The 18,772-nt window shown below is 45.1% G+C and overlaps 2 protein-coding genes across 2 annotated transcripts in view; one reads left to right on the top strand and one right to left on the bottom strand.

Moving 5' to 3' along the window:
- The window catches only part of LOC8041073 (putative elongator complex protein 1), a 33,882-nt gene extending 20,964 nt beyond the window's left edge, over window positions 1-12,918 (top strand). Inside the window, exons 19-33 of the mRNA XM_029989244.4 lie at window positions 1,165-1,244; window positions 1,344-1,481; window positions 2,939-3,024; window positions 4,404-4,546; window positions 4,669-4,792; window positions 5,142-5,239; window positions 6,169-6,370; window positions 7,164-7,225; window positions 7,326-7,388; window positions 7,528-7,693; window positions 7,826-7,931; window positions 10,825-10,967; window positions 11,701-11,849; window positions 12,135-12,213; window positions 12,816-12,918. Coding sequence (XP_029845104.2) covers window positions 1,165-1,244; window positions 1,344-1,481; window positions 2,939-3,024; window positions 4,404-4,546; window positions 4,669-4,792; window positions 5,142-5,239; window positions 6,169-6,370; window positions 7,164-7,225; window positions 7,326-7,388; window positions 7,528-7,693; window positions 7,826-7,931; window positions 10,825-10,967; window positions 11,701-11,849; window positions 12,135-12,213; window positions 12,816-12,883 — 1,707 coding nt within the window. The 3' untranslated portion in view covers window positions 12,884-12,918. The remainder of the gene's footprint in view (window positions 1-1,164; window positions 1,245-1,343; window positions 1,482-2,938; window positions 3,025-4,403; window positions 4,547-4,668; window positions 4,793-5,141; window positions 5,240-6,168; window positions 6,371-7,163; window positions 7,226-7,325; window positions 7,389-7,527; window positions 7,694-7,825; window positions 7,932-10,824; window positions 10,968-11,700; window positions 11,850-12,134; window positions 12,214-12,815) is intronic.
- Window positions 12,919-17,148: 4,230 nt separating this feature from the next.
- LOC8033979 (histone deacetylase 6) overlaps window positions 17,149-18,772 on the bottom strand; it is a 46,014-nt gene continuing 44,390 nt past the window's right edge. The window contains exon 17 of the mRNA XM_029989243.4: window positions 17,149-17,495. Coding sequence (XP_029845103.2) covers window positions 17,415-17,495 — 81 coding nt within the window. The 3' untranslated portion in view covers window positions 17,149-17,414. The remainder of the gene's footprint in view (window positions 17,496-18,772) is intronic.

The following is an 18,772-nucleotide window of genomic DNA, read 5'->3' as shown; positions in this document are numbered from 1 at the left end:
CGCTGCCCTGCGCGCTTATCGGTCTGTTTCTCCGGTCCCCTTCTCCTCTTTTGTCTTCTCCCCTTCCCCCTCTCCCCCGGGCCATCACCGTCCACGCCATGCGGAGCGACCTGCCCGCGTAGCTTGTCCTGTCCCTCGCTCCCTCCCGGACGTCACAAGACCACATGGTTCGACGTGACGTGGCCATGACTCTGACGACCCGAGACCAATGTTGCCTGACGCAACCGAAGTTTCGGTTTTGGTATCAGCTGATGTTTATATAAAGATTACACAAATAATATTTCACATTTCGCGAATCCGAAGACGTAGAGTTGTTTAGTAGTGCTTTGTGAATTTGAATCCCATGTAAGCCTAAATTTTTCGGAATTGAGTGGAGTTGCCCTTTAATAAAGATGGTATAAAGATAAATATGCAGTGGCTAGCAATATGAGCAGGAATGTGGGAGCGACGACTAAGCAGTACAGCCCACACACTATAGCGGGCATAAATTAGGGTGAAGAAGATAAACCATTACAAAATAATATACACAACCGATCCGGTCCTGATAGAGGTATGGTATATTATTTTATAATGATTTATCTTCCTCACCCTAATTTATGCCCGCTATACTGCGTGGGCTGTACACTCGGTTGCCGCTTGCACATTCCAGCTCATACCGCTAGCCACTGTGCAGTATCTAGACCAGGGGTGGCCAGGATGACCCGGCCTAAGAGCCGCAAACAAAGCCACGAAACTTCCAAGAGCCACGGGGGGGGGGGGGGGGGGGGGGATTTTGTTTAGGGCAATAAACAAAACTCGAACTACTTTCAGTCTATCCGAGTCAAAAGTAGTCCAAGTGTAGGTAAGGTAGCAGTAGCACAAGACTACCAAACCGCAACCTGTCTTTTGATTTAAACGCGTTCCGTTTCTCTTTTTGGTAAAGTGCTCGCGTGACTGGGAGAGAGAGGGGGGGAGGGGGAGGGTAGGGGAGGGAGTCGCAAGCCGCACTCTGCCACGCGAAGAGCCGCATGCGGCTCGCGAGCCGTAGCTTGGCCACCCCTGATCTACACACTGGAACGGCATGAGGTTTCTCACATCTGTTCTGTTAATCCAGACCCGCAGTTACAATAATTTTATAAAAATATGCCAACACTTCAAACAGGTTTTGTTTTTGGTTTTTTTCAGGCCTTTCTTGAGCACTTGGAAGAATTTGTCAGCCAAATCGGGAACTCCACTGACATCAACCTGTTTCTGACAGAACTGTCGTAAGTTTCGATACTTCGACCTAAAAATAAAGGGATAAAAAAAGATTGTTTTTAGCAAATTGTAATTATATTTATTTTGTTTTTATTTTTGATCTGCAGGGACCAGGATGTGGCGAACACATTGTACGCCTCGGCCTATCGTTCGCGCTCCAAGAAGCCGTTTCGCTTTGAGCATAGCAAGAACGACCATGTTTGCGACGCCCTGAGGGACGTTTTGGAGCGACTGGACTACGACAGGTATTTTCACTTCCTCCCGTATCACTCGGAATGGTTTCATGCGAGCTAACAAGGCATGATATAATTTCAGACCCTAAGAATTGTATGTGGCATGCTGTATATCACCTTTAACGTTGTAATAATCTGCATTGTAACATCTACCCGAAAATCTGCAAGGTCGCCCCTGGGTGTTCACTGGTGATGCTTTGGCGGCAGTTCTATTACTGTAGCATGAATCACTGAATTTTCCGAAAGTACCGAAACTCCTAAGCTTTAGTGTGGAACTGCATTGTTGTGTCACAGTCGATGGTTTAAGAGTAACGACGCTGTGAAATTGAATCTAATTAGGGTGGGCAGAGCCTGCTTACTTGCGGGCAGACGTACTAATGCTCTTCTATCATGGACCAGTCCACAGGCTAGTCGGCATTAAAAGGCCTAGTAGAAGTCAGTATGATTATATCAACCTCTGATCGGTTGTAATTCAACAGCTGTTTGGAGCTCCCACGTGGCTTTACATACCTTTCTCTTTTTCTCCCGGCATCAATATGGCCGCCCTCAGCTAATCGGATGGCTCAATTGGTCAGATTTTTAAGTTCAAGCAGACGCCTATGGAATGCGACACTCTCGGAGCGTTCGGTGGCACTAGCCGTAGAAGTGACGGTATTGGCAGTGGTGATACCCTCAGCTGTAGCGTTGCACCCTTCAATGTTCCATTCGCCTTCTTGTTTAAAACTCAAACAACCATGTGCCGACACCAGCGGATCCATAGCTTGAATAGTAGGTAACTATAAATAGAGGCCCTAGCTTACTGCAATTGCGCGATTCCGCGAAAAATTGCAGAATTAAAGTTTTTTTGCGGAAATGCGAAAAAAAGGTTAAACACGTCGCTTTTGGAAGCTATGGAGAAACGCTGTTTCTCCATTGCTTCCAAAAAATGGCGCTAAACGTCCTCGAAATGAAAAATTAAGTGAAATGTGGCAAAAGGGGACGGAACAGTAGTATTTTCTTATTAGTTAATGGCAAAAAGGTTTCTATGGCCTCATCATCTTTTATTGTTGAAGAAATTTAATTTTGTATCTAAATATTCTAACCTTATAAATTTAAAAAAAAATGGCTAGGTGGTGCAGCCGCCACCAATCAAAGGGCTCAGCCGTAGTGGAGAGAGTACAAAGCATCACCTGATGCTCAGCCCCAACAGCTTCCTTCAGTTTTAAATTATGCAAGCATGTTTGGAGCCTGAAATTGTTTCATAAATAAACTGTTTACATGTACCTTATGTCTGTTCAATGTTGCCACAGAATTGTGCAGACTCCTCTGTTTGAATTTGCAGAATTTCAAATTTTTGCACTGCATAAAGTTAGGGGCTTTAACTATAAATATTGAGATCTTTTTTTTTTTTTTATTCATTGCCTTAATTAGAAAATAGTTTTGTGGTTTCTTAGTTGTACAGTGCTGCATCTAAGAACCTTATCATCCAGATTCCTCTTGTCAATCCTGACCTGCCATGCCAAGAAGAATGAGCCAGAATTGGACCAGGCTTTGTTTAAGATCCACAAGCTGAAAGGTATGACTGCAAGTTCCGGCGGGCATGCACTGTTGAAATTTCCTGGGAAGTTTCTTTGTTTCGTAAAATTTGTCTAATGTAACAGCAGTATGGTTATTTCTTTTTATAAATGGAGTTGTTGTCGTCAGTGGATTACACTGTGCAATGCCAACACAATTATAAAAGTCACAATGACCACCTGCTGCAATAAATGTCTTTCAGGGAACTGCAACGTTTCTGTGATTCTGCTCATCCCCAAATGTTGTACCGTTGTCTGCTTACAAATGATTCATTCAGGCATGAATACCTCTATATGGTCGAATATGAAATGTTGCTTCACTAATTGTACTGTTGCTACATCCAGAACTTTTCTGAATGGTGAAGTTTTACTACTGCGGTTCAATCCACTTATAATGATACCACATATAATGATATACTACTTATAATTATCAGTTTCTAGACTAGAAAAACACAGTTTCTAGTCCAGGTACAATGATAATTGGTTATAATGATTGCATTTTCGGGTTTTCTCATCATCGTTATAAGTGGATTCCACTGTAGTACTTTTAATACTAAAAAGAGGGTGAATACTTAACATGCCTGAATTGTGACTAAGCAGAAGATGCTATGTTTTAAAAGGGGTCATGCCACTCACAGAATAGAATCTGTAACTACCGTGAAATACCAAGCAAGCGCCCACTCAAAATTTGAAGGTAATCGCGAAAAAATAGGGGATGGGCGCGTGTGAGGTCATCAATTTTACATATAGGTAATATGTACTGTGCATATTTTTCAGATGTTTCAAATTTTGGGGGTGGGCGCTTAGTGTGGAATGGGCGGATGCACGGTATTCTTTGGTATGCCACTGAGATCCGGTGCATGCTACTTTATATTTAGTAGTTACTTCTTTTTAAAAATATGTTAGCTTCCTGGATAAGTTCAATCTAATCGTGGGAAACACGAACCTGTGTCTTCTGCAAGGCCGCCATGTTTGAAAACATTGGTTATGTTATTCGCCTCCACATCAGCCTGTGTCCCCAGTGGTAGTAGGAAGCGAGAGTAGCAGTTGGGTGCGATGTGGCAAGCATGAACAGAGAGCGTAAACTATGAGAGCATTAACTGTTTGATTTCATCTCACGGTTTTTGAGTATCATTTCCTGTCTGAGCATGCGTCACCATTCAAATATCACGTCAAAGTTCCAGCAGGGTTGTCCGGACACCAACCAAGTTGCAAACAATAAAAAATGAATTTTCGTAATTCCTGGAGTGCTAAACATTGTTCAAGTTGGAGTGTACATTAAATATCCCATGAGTATTTTATATTAAGTCACCTCACTTGCTTAATTTTTGCATTATAACTCCTTTAAGTAACGAGCGCCGCCCAATGGGGGTTCTTTCAGGAGTTGCAGAGGAACACGGGACCACGTTAGATCAAGCGCTCAAATACATCCTTTATCTTGTTGACACCAACGACCTTTTCAACGTGGCCCTTGGAACGTACAACTTCGATCTTGTCCTCATGGTAGCCGAAAAGTCTCAGAAGGTAAAGTCACTTTCCTGCGAAGAAGTTGCCATGCCTGTGCAGTTGTTGAGGGTGTTCATTCCCTTAACGACGCCAGTGACCTAAAGTGGTTGTGTTCGTCAATGCTGTTGCTCTACAAACAGGACCCCAAGGAGTATGTGCCCTTCCTCAACGAACTCAACAAGCTGGAGCTTAATTACCGCCGCTTCAAGATCGACTTGCACCTAGGACGCCATGAAAAGGCTCTCAGAAACATCAGCTTATGTGGCGAGTGTTTTTTCCCTTCTATGCATCATGTTAACAGTGCAGGCACAATGTAGGGTCCTCTTAAGCAGAGCTCTATTGGAACTTAAGTGATTTCAGGGAGTTTTATAAGAGTTCTGTGAGTTTACTATACGATTTTCTCCACGGAACTGCCATGAAAAGTTGAAAACCTCATCGTCTGATGAATAGAATATTTCTGCTCAATTCGTTGGAGTTCCACATAGAGATCTTGAACTTGCATGTAATACTTAGATAGTTAATGTAGTGGTTGCTCTGTTTTCCGTATTGTGTCTGCTATTTCTTTACTTTTTCTTAATGGTTTATCTAAACATTTTCCCACTTGCCCTCTCAGGTGAATCACACTTTGAAGAGTGCCTGAACCTGATCAAGTCTCACAGACTGTTTACATCTGCCCTGTACCTGTTTCCAGAGGGTTCAGATCAGTATAAGGTTTGTTCATTGAAGAGTATTGCTGCTTTGTAGAAAGTGTTCTGTGTTTCATTCAGTAGAGTATACTAGATTATATGTCTTGATCAAAGCCACTAAAGTGCCGTAACTTTTCAAATCACACCATTGAAAGCAGGCTCTAAAGCATTCCAATGCTATGCATCAATCTTAGAAATGTCCCAACGACAGCCATCACAAAGGAGGCATGCTTGCAACCCATTTGTAGAGCTGATTTTTCTTATTTTATTGAGCTACAATGTCTGTAACTAAATGCTTTCCAAGTTACAACGAAATTGTAGTAACTGTAACTTCATGTATAGAGTAACTTGCAACCTAATTCACTTACAGCAACAACTCAAATATATGTTGAAAAACACACAAATTCACAGTGATGTAGCATCAGCGCCACCTTAGACTCTGTTGCGAGCAGGGTGCAAAAATCAAGAAGTAACTGTGCGAATATCATTTCTGCATTGGAAACATCTGAGATACCCTTAAATAATTAGAGCATTATTTAGTTATTTTTCTGAGTAACCATGACTGTAAATGATAGATTGATGAGAGTAATTGTTGCCAGCTTAATTGCATTTTAGCTCAAGTAACTGTGACTTGTTAAGATAGATGCTGGAGTGTATTGGTGAGGAACACCGTTAAAAGACGTAAGGTGCAAAATGAGCAGATACAAAACGGAAAGGAACACACCACAGTGCCGTGGCGTGTTCCTTGCTTTTTCTGTCACGTCTTTTTGTACTGTAAGTCTTTTGACTGTAACTCAATTGCTTTTAGAAAGTAACCTTTTCAGCTGCATATAACTATGCAAAGCTGACTGCACCGTGCTGGCACAAAGCACGGAAGAGCACGCTTGCGTCTGTCTGTCTAACATCTCGCTAACGTCACAACCCTCACCAAAAGTTGACCGCTTCCTTCCGCAGGAGGTGTGGGGCACCTACGGGGACTACCTCCTCCAGAAGAAGCACTACGAGGAGGCCGGACTGGTGTACCAGCGCTGCGGGAAACTGGAGAAGGCGCTGACGGCCTTCGAGCTCTGCCTCAACTGGAGCCTGCTTGTGTCCGTTGCTCGTCAGCTGGACTACGCCCAGGACAAACTGCAGAGCTTGGCCAGGAGGGCGGTTGGTGAGTTGGGCTTCGGTCACGGTGTAAGGTACTATACCATGTAGACGTGGGCACTGGTCGCGTCGCAGCTCCCAGGTGTAGTCCTCTTCTCGCCTTGGTGCACGAACATGACTCTTCGATGATCTTCTAGTGGTTGCCTGTCATGGGCCCGGTTTTCCATGCTCCTTTATGGGAGACATGCTTGTTTTTGAAATCGTTTCCTAAGTGGCTCGTGCAGTGTAGAACTTGGCACTTGCGTTATGCGTGTTGCCTAAACACTGCTACATCATTGACCCTAGTTTCGTGCCTCAATGGTGACAAGAACAGTTTTGTGAGCGCGTTGAAACAGACAGTTTTCTGGCACGGTGTTCAAGCCAGCATACGTCGAGGTCGGAGCAGATGCACCAAACGGAAAGCACATGTGCCTGGGTGTCATGTCAACAAGACACTTTCTCTTAACTCAGCCTATGTGTTGCACTCCCTGCAGCGTACAGCATCATCCTGCTAACCTTCAGTGCTGCTTCTTTCGAGGGCCGACAGGTTGTCTTAACACGAGTGGTTACCCAAGTTGTAGCACTATTCCGTGAAAACCCGCTTACCTTTAAGTTGCCTACAGTGCACTAATTAACTAACTATAGGTATGTTTCCCCTTTTATGCTGTGGACCCTGTCCAGTAGAGTTGCCAAGAATTGAAGGATTAGTCGTGTCATGCATCTAGGCAGATTTTTCTTCTTAAATTACTTCTTAGAAGTGAATGAGGCAAATTTGAAAGGCCTGTTCTGTTTGGGGCTTGCCCTCTCCCCTTTCTATGCAGATGCCATGTTACTTGCCAAGCGTCACAAGGAGGCTGCTGAAATCTGTGAATGCTTTGTGAAGGTAAGTGCTCATGAAACTCCAAGATGAATTGGGACTAGTAGTAGTACTTAACGTGCAAGTTTTTAGCAGTACAAACTGAGTGTTGGACCTTTCGTTTCAGGACGAATACGAGGTCATCCGCATTTTGGTCGATGCTCACCTCTGGGACGACGCATTTGCGAAGGTAATATATTTCTCGAGCAAACGCTAGCCTAGCAAAAGCATTGTGCTCCAGAAATTTTGATGGTTAGCTCCCAGATTTGCCGTCACCGGCAACTTATAACTGTTAAATTGACCGATGCATCAACTTCCTCCTACTTCAGATTCATCAGTTCAAGACACCAGACTTGTTGGATAGGCTCTGGAGGCCCGCGGTGAAGAGCGAATTTGAAACCCTGGCTGAAACGGCCAACTCCTTATTCCAGACGTGGTCCAAGCACGTCCAGCGTCTAATGATTGTTCGCGAGCTCAAGAAGACCGTCGATCAAGGTGATGCTTGGAATCTTAATTAGTTTCTATGTGTTCCACTCAAATTCGACTAGAATATATTTTTTTGTTTTGTTAACATGTTTCTACATTTACTGACATCAACATTTTTGTTTGTTGGATTTGCCCGTGAAGATGGTGATGGCGACGTTGACGACGGTGCCTTTTCGGATGTTGCAAGCGTGACGTCGAAACCATTTAGTGGAAGTCAGTCCGGAAAGTCTGGCACCTCTTTGTCAGGGTAAGATCATCTTTTAGAGCGCAGCTCTTAGGGGCCCGTTCCCGGCTTGAGCGGCGTCAGCGTCGCCGTCGGCGTAACCAAGGTCATTACAAGGTCACGTAACCCCCAAGGTCACGTGACCCCTCCAGGTCACGTGACCTCTCCCAAGGTCATCTCAAGGTCACGTGGCCCCTCGAGGTCACGTGACCCCTCCCAAGGTCATCTCAAGGTCACGTGACCCTTTGAGGGTCACGTGACCCCCGAGGTCACGTGGTCTCCTCCCCAAGGTCACGTGACCCCTCCCAAGGTCATCTCAAGGTCACGTGACCCCCTGAGGTCACGTGGGGGTCACGTGACCTTGAGGTGACCCCCATGTGACACCCAAGGTCACGTGACCCCCAGGTCACGCCTCCCCGAGGTCACGTGACCCCCCTCCCCGAAGTCACGTGACACCCCCCCCCCCCCCCCCCGAGGTCACGTGACCCCCCCCCCCCCGGAGCACATTAAAGAATGAGGGGAGGAGGAGGAGGAGGGGTCTACCCTCCCCTGAGTACCCTTCCCTCCTCCTCCTCCTCAAGAGCTGCGCTCCAATTCGGCGTTACAGGGATTTGTAAACGGCTTTCACTTTTTGTCTCTAAAAATGGTCTCCTTCACTTCGGTGTTGCACTGTAGCAGCACTACAATAGATTCGTTTATGCATGGAAGGAACTTCCATGCATAAACGGATCTATTGTAGTGCTGCTACAGTGCTTGCGCTGCTGCTGCAACATTGCTGAAATGTTGTTGCAGCAATGCTGAAGTGTTGCTGCAGCAATGTTGAGGGTTCTGCAGCAATTCCAAGATACAGTAAACCCTTGTTACCTCAAAATCCTAAAAGCTAGAAAAAATTACATGAAGATCCATTGGTGGATTCTTAGGGAATGCGTTAGCATGACCCTTGGAAACGCCACGCATGTTCCCCTTTGGAAAACGCTATTGCTGACCCCTTCATTTTTTTTTTTTGGCTTTCTTTTTTGCTTAATCTAATTTTTGTTGCCTCTTATTTTGGCCTCTTTACGGGGTACGTGTTAAGGTTTCCAAAAAGGTGACGTGTGGTGTTTGCCAACGGTCATACTAACGGATTCCCTAAAAATCCACCAATGGATCTTTCCGTAATTTTTTTGCCCCTTTTCTGTACTCTGCCTGTCGGAGTACAACGATGCCCTTGGATACAGTCATCCACATCACTCGTGCAAAGAACCACATCCATATCACTCGTGGAAGGAACCGCATCCATATCGCTCGTGGAGTGAATCGCATCCATCATTAACTACACACACAGATCACAGCCCACGCGCCACTACTACTGAAACCTAGAGCGAAGAACAACCGGTGACGGTTGAGCGGCAACTGAAAATGCCCACATTCCACCGCGCAGCAGCGTGACACCTCCTAGATAACAAAGCCGTAGTGCTGAGTGAGATGGCTTAATCAGAGAAGGCCAACGCTGGACACAGATTGAAACGAGTGCTGCGTCAGCGCTCGACTTCAAGTCAAGTTTGAGCTGCACGTTGACACAATCGTCAATTCCAATTTGTGTCCAGTGTTGGCCTTCTCTGATTAAGCCATCTCATTCAGCACTACGTCTTTGTTATCTAGGAGGTGTTGCATGGCATCTCCTTCTCTGTGCGTGACTTTGCCAAAAATGAAAGGGCTCGTTATGATGAAAACTTGATGGTGTCTGTCAGTTTGTCAGTGCTGGGGAGAGAGGGAGAGGTTGATGCATGGTGCTGACGTCGGCGCTTCGGACCAATGGGAGCATCGCACGCGTCACCCTCCCTCTCCTTTTTCCTTCTTTTCCGGCACTGACAGACTAAAGATACTGCCGGGTTTTCATCAAAACGAGCGTTCTAATGCTAACACTTTAAAATTCGAGATAAGCGGAGATTTGTGATATGCGAGGTATTGAATTTTCATTGCATTGATCGCACATTGTGTGAATGGAACCCTTCCAACAGTCTGACCAATTGACTTGACACACATTGCACATGGCGGCGCTTTGGGGAGAACAAAACGACCGCAACAAAATTGTTAATGAGCAACACTCGTAGGATGAGACGACAAAACCAGAAAGGAAAAACACACACAAAAAAAAAAACAAAGAAGCTACAAAAAGAAAATAACGAAAGAAAAGGACAAGAGCATGTTGAGCACGGGGAAGAAAAAAAAAAAAAACAGCGGCACCGCGCGTGCAATAATGAACATTATTTTTTTTTTTTTGTGCTTGTCTTTGCATTGCTGTTTCTTTGTCAACCAATTTTTAGGGCACCAGTTCATTGTTTGCTGTGTCCTGCCTGGGTTTTTCATTTTTTTTGGTAATAATTGTTGTCAAGATTTTGAAATATCCGAGGTCGGTTTTGAAAACTTTTCAAGATAAGCGATGAGTCAGCGCATTGTGACTATGGGAGTTCATTCCATGGCGAGAAAATCTTTCGATGTAACCAATGCTTGAGACAACTGAGTTCTAGGTAATGAGGCATTACTGTATTGCTGCAACAGTGCTAAAGTGTTCCAACAGCACTTGCACAGCAGTGTTACATTGCTACACTGCAGTATTTTTATGGTAGCTTTGTGATTCTGTCGCTCCAAGAATTCTTTCTATTGACACTATTACAAACGATTGTAGCATTACTACATCAGTGCAGTGGCATCACAAGGGGGCGGGGTAGGGGGGGGGGGGGGGTGGCGAGGGGGGCAGACTGCCCGGTTGCAGCGCTCAGGGAGGTGCAGCTGGGCAGTGAAAAAAGGGGGGGGGGGGGATCGCTGATTCTGGTGGTGCCACTACGTCAGAGTGAACCGACACGGTGGGTATCATCCAAAGCAGAACGATGTAAAAGTGAAGTTATGTTTCAGCGTTACCTACCTCCTCTTCTAGATCCATCGCAACAATGCGAACGTCGAGGAACAGGAAGAAGCAGGAGCGCAAGAAGTATGTCTTGAAAGAGGGCTCACGTTACGAGGATCTTGCTCTGGTCGTTGCCCTCGGAGAACTTGTGTCGTCCGTCGACAAGTTGCAAGGTACGTAGAATCATTATAAAGATATTGGTGGCTGAGCGTGGTGTGTACTCCGGCTCGGAGCGCAAAGGCTAGTGCTGCAGAACCCAGGGATCCTGAGTTCAATCCCCGCTCCCACCCATTTCGATCAGGACGAGCATTGTACCAGCTTGTGTTTCTGTACCAGTACTGCGTGATGCGCGTCAAAGACCTTAGGGTAGCAGTGGCTAGCTTTCTCATCTGGAGCAGAGACGTCAGACACCCATTGAGGCTGGCTAACTTCTTGCTACACAGACACACAACACCATTTTCGTCTTCATGTGTCAAACAACTGGCTCAAAATGTGTCTCTGGCACAATAGAATTTTTGGTGGAAGCTTATGAAGCAAGGCAGACTGCTGCACAGCTTTTCATCCAAGCAGGCGTCTTCATAAGCTACACTTTTCGTTTGCCTGACAGCAGGGAAGTTCGTGCATGCTGCATTTCTACCAAATTATTTTTGTTTACTGGTTTTAAATCTGCTGCTTGCTGAAGGTAAACTAAGAAAAAGGAATGTGTGAATAACACTTCTGATCTCTTGCAGAACTTTAAAAGCAGTCATTTAATCCAGTGGTAATTCCATAATCACTTTATTTGCAATTTTTTTTTTTTTTTTTAATTAAAAACTTTTTTACAGTAAAAAATATTGCACCGAGCATTCCACATAAAGTCTAGGTGCCTTGCTCTAAAGTTTTGTGCTTCCTTCCAATTTATGGCAGATGAGTGCAAAGCATTGCTGAAGGCACTGGTAATGGCTGGATCAGACGAAGACGCCAGGGCGCTTCAGCGATCATTTTCGGCCCTGCTCTCCGAAGTCGAGCGAGACATTCCCAAGGTCTGGCCTCCAGAGTCGGCCGAAAGTTCCCTGGTAAGTTTTGAAATTCTAATATAACTTTCATTCTATTGAGGCATCACAAAATTTGAATCTATTGATGTCGATGCACAAGGTGGGAGCATGTTTATGTTGTTCATATGAATATAAGCCAAACTTGCACATTCTAGTCGTCTCTACCCTGCAAAAGTATCGGTCTATAGATTGCTGTGCTTTTGGAAAAGAATTATTTTTCCACCTGGTTTAATTGTCTGTTAGTGTGAGCCAAGTAGTAGTCTGTTGTCTTGTCAACTTGATGCAACTCGGCGCTTTTTTGAACAGCCCCTTGGGCCGCAGTCTTCCTCGACGTTGATTGCTGAAGCTGTGCAGAGGCAGCTGATAGTGCAGCCTGTCATATCGGGTGAGTGTTGAGACAAACGGGCATATGGGCTGCTGAACGTATCTTGAAAGTTTGGGGTATTTAGCTTAAACTAAATGTTTCCCAAAGAAGCTATCAAAATAAGTAAAAAATATGCGTTGTGCATGGGAAGTTCCTATAGCTCTATGTCACTTGAAGTATAACCTTTTCACAATAAAGACCGATATAGCTGGTATGAATCTAGTGAACCAAAGTTGACGTATTCTTCTATAACATTTCTACCGAGATTTGAGGTGCTCACATATTATGGGTATGGATGCAGTGAATGTTTTCCCTAAAAAAACTGACTTTACTTTTACTCCAGTAGTTCTTATTTAATATTAGATTGGTCATTTAAGATTTGCCTTAAAGAAGTGCTTGCACTGCGAGCTTAGTATTTGTTTATTTCAAGATGCTTGCATCAAATCACAGATTTCCTTTCTTTATAGGTTTTTTTTTTTAATTTTATGTAATCGGAAATGTTTTGTGCCTTGCCATTTGTTTTTCCAATTTTCGGCGGTAGTCTTTAAACATACTTTGTCCCCTGGAAGCGCTTACTTTCTCAAAAATTGCTTCATCTTTTTTTTTTTTTTTTTTCGTTGCAGATCCAGCGCTGAGAAGGCCGCCAGTTTTGCGAAACAACTTTAGCTGGAAGCTCAACATGCTTAGCTGAGGCAGTTGTAAATATATGCTCCTTCAGAAGTGTTTCCCTGGCATAATTTCTTGCTAAAGAGGCTGTATTATATGAGCAACCTTTTTTCTTTTTTTTGTGAACACAATAGGTGTACCATGAATACACCTGACATAATTTGTTTTGACTTAGTTCAGTGTCTGAATGTGCATCTCGAAAGCTTCTATATGAGGAGCGCTCAAAAAGTTACGTGACCAATTTAATAGTGTAAAAATAGAGAGCAGCATAGTAATGCACAAACAGCAGTAGAAGGCTGGAACCCTCATGTGTCATTATGCCCAAGGGCTTCGTTCTGTGACCATTTGGGGCTGTGCTGCACAATCTTTTATGACCATGTGCAGGAGTACAATGGCAATTTCAGCCGGGACTGCAAACCAGAACAAGAGCGAACATAAATTCTGCGTCAAACTTGGCAAGTCTGGAACAGACACTTTTAAAAGGATTCAGCGGGCTTGTTGCGAAAAGGCAGTGAATTGTACAAAATATTTTGAGTGGCACTCAGGCTTTATCCCTTACTAATTGAGTTATAAAACTGTATTTTAGTATTTAGTTAACAATTTTTACAATTTTGCCATCCCCCTTAGTATTTCCAGCATTTTGAGCAGTGGTGGGTAAAGTACATCTAAAAGGTACTTCAAGTAAAGTACAAAGTAAAGCAGATGTGATGAACTTCAAGTAAAGTAGTAAGTACACTGGGTGCAATGTACTTGAGGTAAAGTACTCTAAATGCAATGCACTTTGAAAGTAAAGTACAAGTATTTTAACACAATTGTTCATGATGCTCTTCAATTCCCCTATACAGTAATTTTTTAACTGGTATGCATTGCCCGGGGGTAGTCGGGGCTGCCTGACCTATTTTCAAAAACAGCGGCAAATATTTGATAAAGTGGCCACAGAGTACTTATTTTCAGGAATTGAGCCAAATTCCTGAAAATTACTGTATAGTGATTTTCTTGCACTGGGTTGTTGCACCTAAGGAAGTAAATGTATTAGGAGAGAGCATGACGTCAGCCCTGTAGCTTCCACAAGCAATCATCTCATAGAGGAGTGTCCTCTCCTTAATGAAAAAAAAAACAGTGAGTGTGCAAGCGAGCTGATAATAATTAATCATAATGTGACACCTGAGGCGGGTGCGAAAAAGTCGAGGAACTTTCAAGTCGAAGGAAAAGACAAAAGAGAATGTCTCAAAACATTATGATGTTCTCCTCTGTTGTCTTTTTCTTCGACTCGAAAGTTTAATTTTTCCGCACCAGAGTCTCGGGTGCTTCATTATGATTAATTTTGTTAGCCTACTATCTTAAACCTCTTCGCTCGCACCGACCGACCGAGAAGTGGAGAGAGTTCAACAAACTACGGGAAAGCCACCCCCAGAACAAAGGCAGCAATGCGTCGTCTACTCACGTTTCTGGTTAAAGTAGAATATCCCATCCAATATTTCTTTGGAGTGAACAAAGCATCATTTTGTGATACTAATTTAACAAAACCAAATTTGGGGAATGTACTTTGAAGTTGGGAATTGTACTTTCCTCGAAAAGTACCAGAAAAAAATACTTTAAGTAAAGTACAAGTACATACTTAGAGAATGTACTTCAAGTAAGGTAGAAGTTTCCTAAACCTACTTGAAGTAGTACCCAACACTGATTTTGGAGTTAGCAAGTCTGCGGTTTGATACATAACCATGCACTTCCTCGAAAGCCTAGTAAACGACTGACAGGACCGATAAATATATGAGTGCCACAAGTACTTCCCGGCACAGCCCAGAGATTGCCTATCTCAACAATCAATGGCGAATCACAAGTTCTAAAATAAACATTTCAACCAAAAAATTCAGTCTGCGACGTTGCACTTGCTTCTGTCACGCTCAACGTTGCATCGCTTAACTTCTAATTTTTTGTTTTGTTTTTTTATTGGTTGAGTTTACCATGTAGAAATAAGTGATTGGCTCTTTGAGTGGCCATGTGAAAAAGTATGCACACTGACGTCTCTTAGAGCCTATTGCGCTAAGCAAAGATAAGTTGATACCCAGATCATTATGTTTCTGTGCCTGTGTCATAACCTCCTACTGTTGTGACCATTTATAACGAAGTCGGTTATAAAGAAACAGCGGCTATAGCGAAGAGATCACGATTTCTCCTTCCGGTTTGCACTTTTTTAAGACATTTGTGTCTGTTTTTAGCGAAGGAAAATGAGCGGCTTCCGCGGATACGGCAAAGAAAAGGTTTCTGATAATTAAAAAAAAAATCAAATTCGGAATGTTTATTGAGTTGGCAGACCGCCGCACTTTGCTGGCGCGGCCGGGCAGCCACCCAGAACAGGCCGCTGGCGGAAGCCTCTGCATCGTCGTCTGCTCCCCGCTCCCAGGAAGTGGCTTTTCCGTGTCGCACACGGAGAAGCCGTCGTGGCGGGCCGACGGGGGCGTTCAGAGTGCTAGCCACGATGTACCGATATGTAGTCCAACCGTGGATATCATTTGCAATTTAATGGCGGACGCCTCCTAAGCAAATTGGCGTAAAGGCCCGTTCACACTCTTGCGACCGAGTACGACCGAGAGACCAGACCGGTTTTTAAGCCTCTTGCGACCTCTTAGGACCGGGTGCGCTGCAGGTCGCAAGAGGTTTAAAAAACGGTCTGGTCTCTCTCGGTCGTACTCGGTTGCAAGAGAGTGAACGCCGCTGAACGGGACTTCACTGCGCTTGCATTTGTTGCCTCGTGGCCAGCGTAGCGAGGAAACCGGGCGGAGAGGCGGACACGTTTGCAGACGTTCGTTTTGGACTCCTTGCAGGCTGCAACTCGTTTTGCAAACGCGTCCCGGAAACCACGTTACCCTGATCAAGCAGTTGGGCCCCTCTCTTAAATCGGGGCTTATATACCGACGAAACACAAACTTGAGTGCAAACTCGGTTCCGCGCGCACTTCTTCGTTTGTTCCGTGTTCCATGTCGGCGTGGCTAGTCGATGTGGTCGCTCTCTGCGCAAAAGTTTAGCTTTGCTCGAGCAACGATTCGGCGGCTCATCGCCACTCGACCGTGGCAAGTCCTGGCTCCGCCAGCACCTCGACGGGAAGACGAAGGCAATCTCCTTGAAGTGCAAGCATGCCGCCGTCCTCAACGAAGTGTGCATAAAGGGTAAAGGATGTCGTCCACCGCCGGCGTCCTCCACGGCGGTCGTCGCAGCTGTAGACATGGTCCGTACGGTATATGTAGCTCACAGGATCTTCTTTCAATTGTAGCTGCTCGCAGTTGGGGAGAAGCTCCTATAGCAGAAATCACACGCAGGGTAGCCTCGACCGGTTTCTGCAGGCACGATAAACATGTACCCTAATAACATCTCGTGTAATCTTTTTTTTTTTTATTAATTTTTTTTTTTATGGAGTTTAGATATAAAATCAAGACGCGGATATAGCGAAGTGATTTTAGATTCCCGTTGACTTTGCTATAGACCTTTCCAGAAAAGGGCTGCTGGCCGGCCTCATTTTCAGTGTTCGTGCGTATCGCGCGTGATTTGCTCGCTTTCCGAAGCGACGCGCACGCGCGTGCTGAGCTGTGGAGATCGCACGCTGAGCTGTGGATTTGTAAACATTGGAAAGGTCTATAGGGGGTATTCACTGGTGGCCATAGCCGTGTGCGCGACTGCTGAGCGCGTGCTCATGGCGAGCTTCCACAGCTCTTTTGCAACGTGCACTCCACACCATCAAGATTGCCGGTCTTAGCAACCTTGATATGTGAGTTGGTTCTGAGCATGCGGTCTACACAGCACCCACACATGGCGTCCAGTGAATACTCCTTATAACCGGTCTCGACAGTATATAGGGGAAAAGCCTGCGCTTTCCGCCCCCGAATAATAGGCCGCCAGGTTGCTGTGAAAGTGGGAGGAGAAAGTGGCAGTTGAGGAGGACAGTGTCTTGTGTCGAGCACTTTCATGTACCCATTCGGCAGTACAACACACCATCACCACCTCCTTTTTATTTCTTGGGAGAAACGGAAAAGAAACGACTGGCTTCCTCCATCCTTTCTACGACTTACCCTCCCTTCCTGGTGTGGAGGGTGGGAGACGAGGAGTTTGTGCCGAGGGGTCGTAGGTGGGTAGAAATAGGGACTTACAATTGTTTCCTTAAAAAAAAAAAAAATGGAAAAGGAAAAGAGGATTTTGGGAAAGTGCCCGTGTGAACGTCTGGGCTCCACCATCCCAATTGCTCCAAGCAGGCATGGTTTTTTATATTAGAAGAAAAAATAATTCAGCAGTCGCTCATTTTTATTCTAAATCACAACACCAGAGATTTTTTTTTTTTTTCTGTCTTTTATTGATTTCCATTTCCATTCTTACATTTCCAGTCAAATATATTAGTATTTATCATTTCCTTCAAGCTCCAGCAATAGTAATTTTCATCTGAAGCGCGCTGTTTACTAAGAAGTTCACGTTTGCCCACAGCTGGTGTGGCCACTGCGCATGCGCAAAAACCAGGTTGAAGCAAAGTGAAGAGTCTGCACATGTGCTGTACCGACAGCGGCGTGGCCTCACAGCTGCGTGTTGGGGTGCACGTTTTGTGGAAAGCCTTGGTGGTTCTTTGCAAGCCATGCCAACGCAGGAATCGCCCTCTGAAAATATACATCCAACATCAAATCCTCTTTTTGGTTTTTTTTAATTTATTGGCGTTTAGCGAAATCGACATCACGTAGCGGCAACGCCGAGAAGCTCGGGAGAGGAGGTCACTTCGGCTCTGTCGTCTGCTATTGCTGCTTGCTTCTCTTAGGCAGCATAGGAACCTTGTTTCCAGAAATTATTTTTATGCACTGACTAGAAGGTTTCTACCGTCAAAAAATCGCTTTGCTTTCTTATGTAACACCAATTTTACGTGCACAAACTTTATGGTGGTCCGCCTGCTGCAGTGCACAAACTTTATGGTGGTCCGCCTGCTGAGCCATCGTAGCTGAACGACGAAATGACCCCCTTTCGTCCGCCATTTTGACTACATGCTGTTTGCAAATGTTTGTTAGCTTAATTAGGATATCTTACAGCTCTGCATAGTGGGTCATCATTTTTTACGCAAAATGAATCCTGCAGGAGGGTGGATTGCTGGGCTGGTTGGTTGTTAAATGACATTATTATAAACGGCACAAGTGGAGAGGACAAAAGTAAAAAGAGCGCACAGGGCAGCGTCTGTCCTGTGTGCTCCTACTTTTGTCTCGTCTTTTAGATGCGGAGCATCTCTTGCTCGGGTCTATGCCCCGCGGCGTCGTAGTCCGCACTCGCACTACGCATGCGCAACTCTCCTCCTTCCCTCTCTCCAACAGCTGCGCGTTACTCTCCGCTCTCCCTCTCTACCAGCTGCGTGCACTTCGCGTGCGTTCGCTTCTACTCACACCGTGCGCGCACGCGCAACTCTCCTCCTCTAGTCTCCTCTCCTTCAAGTGTGAAAAAATTACGCCATCTTCCCGAGGGGAACCATAAGGTGATGCGGAGCATCGCGGAGTTTCCAACAACGTTCACGCGATGTGTGGTAACCAACGCAAGTTAACAACGTTACTAACAACGTTACTAGCACCGTTAGTAGGGAATTGTAGTAGACCGTTTTTCTCCTCCGCTACGGTATCCGTGAAGAAAACGCCGCAGCTGCGCATGCGCGCCGCCAGCCTTGTCTCTATAGTTCAAGGTCCCGTGGCGGATTACGGAGCGCTATCCGGGTGCTTAGCGGGCTGCGGAAGCGGTCTACTACAAATCCCCAATAACACCGTTAATAACGATCCGCGATGCTCCGCATCACCCCATGGTTCCCCTCGGGAAGATGGTGTATTTGCACTGTTTTTAATAATGAACCCTGCACTTGGTCGCAACTTGCAAACAAGCTGGCAACTGTCTCGCTTTAAAACAGTTC

Source organism: Ixodes scapularis, unplaced genomic scaffold (genome assembly GCF_016920785.2).
Source record: "Ixodes scapularis isolate PalLabHiFi unplaced genomic scaffold, ASM1692078v2 PGA_scaffold11__112_contigs__length_91849675, whole genome shotgun sequence".
Taxonomy (NCBI): domain Eukaryota; kingdom Metazoa; phylum Arthropoda; class Arachnida; order Ixodida; family Ixodidae; genus Ixodes; species Ixodes scapularis.
The sequence above is the reverse complement of the archived record's forward strand: the minus strand, read 5'-3'. Positions and strand labels throughout refer to the sequence as shown.